The 7,192-nt window shown below is 50.9% G+C and overlaps 1 protein-coding gene across 2 annotated transcripts in view; it reads left to right on the top strand.

Moving 5' to 3' along the window:
* The window catches only part of AP1B1 (adaptor related protein complex 1 beta 1 subunit), an 81,764-nt gene that overhangs the window by 62,891 nt on the left and 11,681 nt on the right, over nt 1-7,192 (top strand). For both annotated transcript variants that reach the window (XM_012805273.2, XM_012805272.2), the window contains exons 12-15: nt 2,732-2,830; nt 3,594-3,853; nt 4,417-4,618; nt 6,245-6,385. In XM_012805273.2, coding sequence (XP_012660727.1) covers nt 2,732-2,830; nt 3,594-3,853; nt 4,417-4,618; nt 6,245-6,385 — 702 coding nt within the window. The remainder of the gene's footprint in view (nt 1-2,731; nt 2,831-3,593; nt 3,854-4,416; nt 4,619-6,244; nt 6,386-7,192) is intronic.

The following is a 7,192-nucleotide window of genomic DNA, read 5'->3' as shown; positions in this document are numbered from 1 at the left end:
CTCGCTTGAGCCCAGGAGTTGGAGGTTGCTGTGAGCGTGATGCCATGGCACTCTACCCAGGGGGACAGCTTGAGGCTCCGTCTCAAAAAAAAAAACTGTAGTAATAATTCCCACTGCACCTACCTCCAGGCTGCCTTCACTTCTAACACTAGACTCTTCTTTCTTATCTCTAAGAAGCAAAGCCCAGTCTCTGATGGTATCTGTCCCTGCAATCAAGTCCTGCTTAGGTTACTGCAGAGGATGTCCTGTAGGGGTATGTTTCTGCACATATATTAGAGTCAATCTTTTGTGGCCTCTTCCCACTCAGCTAAGTCTGCGGGAGGAGCCAGGATGAGAGAAGCTAGACAGGGAGAATTGAGCTAGAAACCTAGTGTCTTGAAAAAAAAACAGGCTTTGAAGGTTTGAATCCAGGGTTCTCCCTTGGTGTGTGGCCTGGAGCATTTAAACTTAAACTTGCTAAACCTGTCTTGGCTCCAATACAGGGTTACTGCAAAGATTGTTAGAACTGTATATAAAGTGCCCACTCCAGAGCGCAGTAGAAAATAGCTGGGTCGTGGTCAGGGGTTTAATTAAGTAGCCTTTTTTTTAAAGCAGTTTTCGGCTGGGGCTGGGTTTGAACCCACCACCTCCGGTATATGGGACCAGCACCCTACTCCTTTGAGCCACAGGTGCTGCCCAGTTAATTGGCTTATTTAATGCTAGTTTTGTGCTTGACAATTTGGAGCTCGTTTTAGATTGTCTCCTGGAACCTGCTCATCCTTAGCTCCTGGGCCTCACTATCTAGGGGCAGAGCGCTCAGAAAGTCTTGGCCAGGTAGTGTATCAGCCCTGTCTTTGTCTTGCCCTGTCTTACTGTCCCATCCTGTCTGGATGGCAGGGACAGTGGTGTCATTGCAGGAGAGCTGCCCTGTGTGTGCAGACTAACATTAGCATGTTGGGGGAGCTGGGCAGGTTGCTGAGGCGGGGCTCTGGGCTTGTAGCTAGAGCACCCTATGGCAGTAGAACCTGAGGCACACCTGAGGGGGAGCACAGCGAATCTGACAGTGATGAGTAATTCCAGGCAGCCCACTACTGGGTTGGGGAGAACTTGTAAAGAGTTCCTGTATAATGGTAATGGTGATGACTGCCATGATGATAGCCGTTGTGAAATGAGCAGAATACACAGTAGCCCTTTCACATGTTTTCTCCTTGACTCCTCACATTAACCCTATGAAGTGTTATTCCCATTGTATAGATGAGGAAACCAATCAGAGGAGTTAAATGACTTGTCTAGGATCACTCCTATTGGAAGTGATAGGATCAGAGTTCAAATGAGGGGCTGTTTGTCTCTGGCTCCAAGCAAGCTGCCATAAGTTGCCATTTTGGGGAGTGTTGTTGTTTTTGAAGACAGAGTTTCACTCTGTTGCCCTGGGTGAAATGCCATGGCATCATAGTTCACAGCAACCTCAAACACCTGAGCTCAAGTGATCCACGCGCCTCCCAGAGTGCTAGGATTACAGGCATGAACTGCCACACCCAGCCATAAATTGCCACTTTAAAAGCCTAAAAGAGGCTTCACCTCTCCTTCATAGACTAGGAGTAAATACTTCCCACAGTTGTCCTCACCCAGAGAGTAGAACATGGTCTGGAAGCCAGATCCTAGGTTGTCCTTGCCTTGGAAATAGGCATTGCTATTGCTCCCTTGCCATTGGCCCATATGTGACCCAATTACAAGGACTCCAGATTGCATAACCACAGAAAACAGAACATATCCCCTCCCCTCTGCCTCCCCCTGTTAGCACAAGAGTCCTCCTGTTGGACAGGCCCAGGACACACCCTCATCCTCCTGACTTAGACCTGTCCCTGGCACAGCCTGTGGGCTTCTGGCCCACAAGGAACCACTGCCTGGGGACAGCCAGCAGCTGGGAGTGTCGATGAAGACAGTGGGTGGAGGAGGCTACAGAAGCATGGGATAGGTTAGTACCATGAGAGCTCAAGGGTGAGGGAGTATTGGCCAGGCTCAGAGGGCAAGAGACATGTCCATATGAACAGGTGGTTCCCACCCTCCAGAAGATGTGTAGTTTCTCAGGGATACGCTGGCTTGTCCCTCAGAGCCCTGATGGCATTATTATCATTAACAGATGGTCCCATTAAGAAGCATGCACATGGGTGGTGCCTGTGTCTCAGTGGGTAGGGCGCCAGCCCCACATACTGAGGATGGCGGGTTCAAATCTGGCCCAGGCCAAACTGCAGTAAAAAGATAGCTGGGCATTTTGGTGGGCACCTGTATTCCCAGCTACTCGGGAGGCTGAAGCAAGAGAATCGCCTAAGCCCAGGACTTGGAGGTTGCTGTGAGCTATGTGACGCCATGGCACTCTACCAAGGGTGATAGAATGAGACTCTGTCCCTACAAAAAAAAAAAAAGATGAAGCATGTACATGAGAGCATGCATGGTGCAGTGGGGCTTAAAGCTCTGATCACTGCTAAGACTAGGCATCAGCCCCTAGCCTGCCTGGGTCTGCTCCTTTCTGATGGAGTAATGCCAAGGGCTGGGCCATCCAGAAGCAGCAGCACTCCCTCCTGGCCTTAGCCTGTGTGCCATGGCCAACCCCAAACCTAGAGGAGCTATTCTTGGCTTCCAGGGACTTTGAACATCCTTTTCCTCTTCAAGCCTTCATTTGAAGGCTATCCTCCCTCTACCTCCATGTAAAGCCAGCACTTTTCCTCCTCAGCACTTGTCTGTCTCCCTGCAGGTCCAGCTGCAGCTGCTGACAGCCATCGTGAAACTCTTTCTGAAGAAGCCAACAGAGACCCAGGAGCTCGTGCAGCAGGTCCTCAGTTTGGCCACTCAGGTGGGTGCTCTAACTCCCTACTGTGTCTGGTGAAGGCTTCACTCCTTCAGGGGGAACTTTGGTCCCAGAATCCAGATGTTAAAGCTAGTCCTACCCCTAAGATTGGCATCTTTGGTGATTTGGCCTTAGAGTAAATGAAGTTCCCTGCCTTCAGGGAGCTTGGAGTCATAGAAATAAAAATGCAGTGGGATTAGTGGTAAAGTTGACACAGATGAGGTAAGAAAGGAGGGTGAAGTTTGTGGGAAGCAGAGGGTTCATGTGGTCAGGCAGAGCAGGCCACTGGGGGCAGTCAGGAATGGAGAGAGGATAACAACCTAAGGATACGGGGAGGGGGGGAGAGGGTGGAGGGAGAGGGATTCAAGGGTTCACTTCTGTGGTTCATCTTACAAGGGTACAAGTGAATCTTTTTATGAGTAGAATATGAATGTTTTAACACAATAACTAAGAAAGTTACATGAAGGCTATGTACCCCCAAAGTGCATCAATGTACACAGTTACCATTCAATAAAAAAAGAAAAAAGGAATGGAGAGAGGAGCAGGAATGAATGGTAGAATACCATGGGGAATGAGTCCCAGCTCTGGGACATGTCCATTTAAGTGGTTTAGGAACAGGCTTATGGAGTGAATATTGCTATTGTCAGCCAGGCCTATGACCACACCTAGATCATAGGATTATGGGAGGATCTCCTCTCTTCCCTATCACCTGGTTGCTCTACTCTAAGTTTCATGGGATTCTCATCACCCCTCCCCTTCCCCTCTTAAGGACTCAGATAACCCAGACTTGCGGGATCGCGGCTACATCTACTGGCGCCTGCTCTCCACGGACCCAGTGGCCGCCAAGGAGGTGGTGTTGGCTGAGAAGCCCCTCATCTCTGAAGAGACAGACCTCATTGAGCCCACACTACTAGATGAGCTCATCTGCTACATAGGCACACTGGCATCCGTCTACCATAAGCCACCCAGTGCCTTTGTGGAGGGGGGCCGTGGCGTTGTACACAAGAGCCTGCCACCCCGCACTGCCTCGTGAGTGAAACTGGCCAGTCCTGGCCTGAGCATCTGCACCTGTTTCCCTCTAAGCCCTGATGTGATGTCCCCTGGCAAGCCCTGAGTCTAAGGAAAACTATGACTCTAGCAACCTTTATCAAATGCTTACTACACACAAGGTGTTTGCTAGATGACTTCATTTGATCCTTACAGCAGCTCTGAAAGAACATGTCCCCATTTGACAGATGGGGCCAATGGACACAGAGAGTCTGAATGTCTGGTCTGGGGTTCCACAGCTAGCGGAGCTAGAATTCAGGCCCACTTCTGAGCCCTGTTCTTGCCTCCTTTGCTGCTCCCAAGTGGCTAATTTGTCATGGAGGCACATTCCCTGGGGACTAGGATCCAGGGATAGAAAGAGATAAGCCTTCTCCCTTTCTTCATCCCCATGGAGACCCTCAGCATGGATCAGACGTGGGGTCATGGGCTGCTTTTGGGGACTGTGAGGAGAGGATTGTGGAGACTAAAGTCTTTGACCTCCCTGAAACATCCTAATACTCCTACCCTACTGGCCTGCTGACTCTCTCCCTTCCATGTCCTGGCAGGAGTGAGAGCACAGAGAGCCCTGAGACAGCCCCTGCAGGAGTACCCCCTGGTGAGCAGCCAGATGTCATCCCCACCCAGGGTGACCTGCTAGGCGATCTTCTCAACCTGGACCTTGGTCCCCCAGTAAGCGGTCCACCCCTGGCCACCACCTCAGTACAGATGGGAGCTGTGGACCTTCTTGGCGGTGGTCTTGACAGCCTGGTATGTCCTAGGCCGCTTCTGCATGATGTTGGTAATGATCTTGAGAGGAGCAATCATTGAATGCCCCTCTGTGCCAGGCACTAGCCAAGTGCCTTGGGTGTATTATGTTGAGTCCTTACCATATGCCCATAACAATGATTTTGTAGCTTCTTACTTATAGATAACAAAACTTTGGCTTAGGGTGGCACCTGTGGCTCAAAGGAATAGGGCGCCAGCCCCATATTACCAGAGGTGGCAGGTTCAAACCCGACCCTGGCCAAAAACTGCAAAAAAATAAAAACTTGGGCTTAAAGAGATTAGACAATTTTCCTGCAAGACAGCATAGCTACTGAGTAGCACAGACAGGATTCAACTCCCTTATTAGACCTTTGAGCCCCAGCAGACCTAGGGCAGTGGAGGGCCAATCCTAGCTTTTTCCTCTGATTCTGGCTCTACCCACAATCATCTCTGCCTGGTGAGACTGGGATGTTCTGGCCTTCAGGAACCAGACATGTCTACTTACCTGCATGGGGAGAGCAACCCAGCCAGGGCTATCTGGGAAAGGGCCATGGGAGGTCAGGGACAGAATTCCCTCTTCCCCTAAAGAGAGGAGAGTGGTGAGACTTGACTGGTATTGCCCTGGGGCTTCTTTAGACAGCTGGTAGGGCCAGGTAAAAGGGGCAGCTGCCCCTTTCATGGGGCTATGCTTGGCATAGGTCCCCAAAGTTGCCTCACAAGGGTAGGTGGCTAGCAACCAGTGCCAGGGGAAGGGTAGGAAGGATTGTGGTATAGGATATGAGGGTGGCGGGATGAAGCTTTGTGGTAGTGACTTTCACAGACATGGGGGTCTAGGCCTCTTGTAGGCTGCGGCACAGCCTTATACCAAACTTCTTATGGACAGAGAAACAGTTGACTAATCATTTCCCTCTTTCCCTTTCTCTTTCTTGTCTCTCTGTATCATCTTTCCTGGCTTTTCTCTCTGCATGTTGCTGCCTGTTCTCTTCATCCTGCCTGCTTCTGCTTGGAGATGGGGGATGAGCCTGAAGGGGTATGGTTCAACCCTTGTGTCACCAAGCCTTCATCCCTGCCCCTTCCAAGAGTGCTGGCCCAGTGTCCCACGGGTGGATGAAGTCAGAGCAGTCCCTCCTTGCTATGCTGCAGCCCTTGGTCCAGTGTCCTGGCAGCCTCTGCATTGACCATTTGGCATCCGACAGCCCTGGGCCCCATATCCATGAGTTCTTTGCCCTGTCTTTGCGACCCCATGATAGGTTGCCTTGTCATCCCTGAGGATCACCAGTCCTCTTCAGTCCCCAAGACCGTCTCTGACATACTAGACGAAAGGCTCTCATCTGTTAGTACTTCCCCACCTCGCATGTCTTAGAGTCCCTCTTTTATCCATGGGTGGAATGTTAGTTTAGGAGTGCCCCCAGCCCTTTCCCAGAGGTCACCCATAAGGCTTCTGGCTTCCAGTGCATAAGAGGGCTTTCCACCCTCTCTTCTCTACCCTTCTCACTGTCTCCCTTCTGCAACATAGAATTAATATGGAGGCTGTCCCACCCGAGACCCCCACTGTTTTCTGGAAAGCCAGTAGCTCTGCTCATCCCGTGCCTCTGATGCCTGCTTCTGACCCTTTCTCTTTTTTTCCAGATTGGGGGCCCCAACTTTGTGGCACCCTCAGCAGCAGTGCCAGCCAGCCTAGGAGCACCGATCAGCAGTGGCCTAAGTGACCTCTTCGACCTGACCAGTGGTGTGGGCACCCTGTCAGGATCATACGTGGCCCCCAAAGCAGTAAGTTACTTGACTTCTCTCTAGGCAAGAGCAGAGAGGTTATAGACTGATATGTATGTTCTCGTCCTGTGAACCAGCTCAGGACAGTGCTAATGAGGGAAGCTGGGGGCCCTGGGAGTACCAAGGAAGCAAGGGAAGTCTGATTTGGCAGAGGGTCCAGGAAGACTTCCCCAAGGTGGGGTCTTAGGAGTGCAGACCTATAGAACAAGTCAGGAGAGGGAAGGCCAAGGGAATAGCCTGTGACAAGGCCTAGAGCGCTCAGACCCTCTATTAGGGAAACAGCAGAGGACCTGTATGGTAGGAGCAGTGATTCTTAGTGCTGTCAGATCCAGAGCCACTTTGTCAGGGTAGACATTTTACAATGTCCTTCTTTCCTTAAATGATATTGGTGGACTGTGTAACCTACCTACACATCTAATTTCAAAAATAATCAGTTGCTTAGCTGGGCATGGTGACACATGCCTGTAGTCCCAGCTATTCAGGACATTGAAGCAGGAGGATCACTTGAGCCTGGGATTTGGAGTAACAGAGTAAGAACCTGTCTCAAAAACTTAAAAAAGGGCTTGGTACCCATAGCTCAGTGGTTAGGGGCTAGCCATATGCAGCAGGGCTGGTGGGTTTGAACCCAGCCCAGGGCTGCTAAACAATGACAACTATAACAAAAAAATGGCCAGTGTTGGCTCAGCGCCTGTGGCTCAAGCGGCTAAGACGCCAGCCACATACACCTAAGGTGGCGGGTTCGAATCCCCAGCCCGGGCCCGCCAAACAACAATGATGGCTGCAACCAAAAAATGGCCAGGCATTGTG

The sequence above is a fragment of the Otolemur garnettii genome, unplaced genomic scaffold (assembly GCF_000181295.1).
Source record: "Otolemur garnettii isolate 467f Iridium unplaced genomic scaffold, OtoGar3 scaffold00038, whole genome shotgun sequence".
In the NCBI taxonomy this organism is placed as follows: Eukaryota; Metazoa; Chordata; class Mammalia; order Primates; family Galagidae; genus Otolemur; species Otolemur garnettii.
Note: the sequence above shows the minus strand (reverse complement) of the source record. Positions and strands in the feature narration are given on the sequence as shown.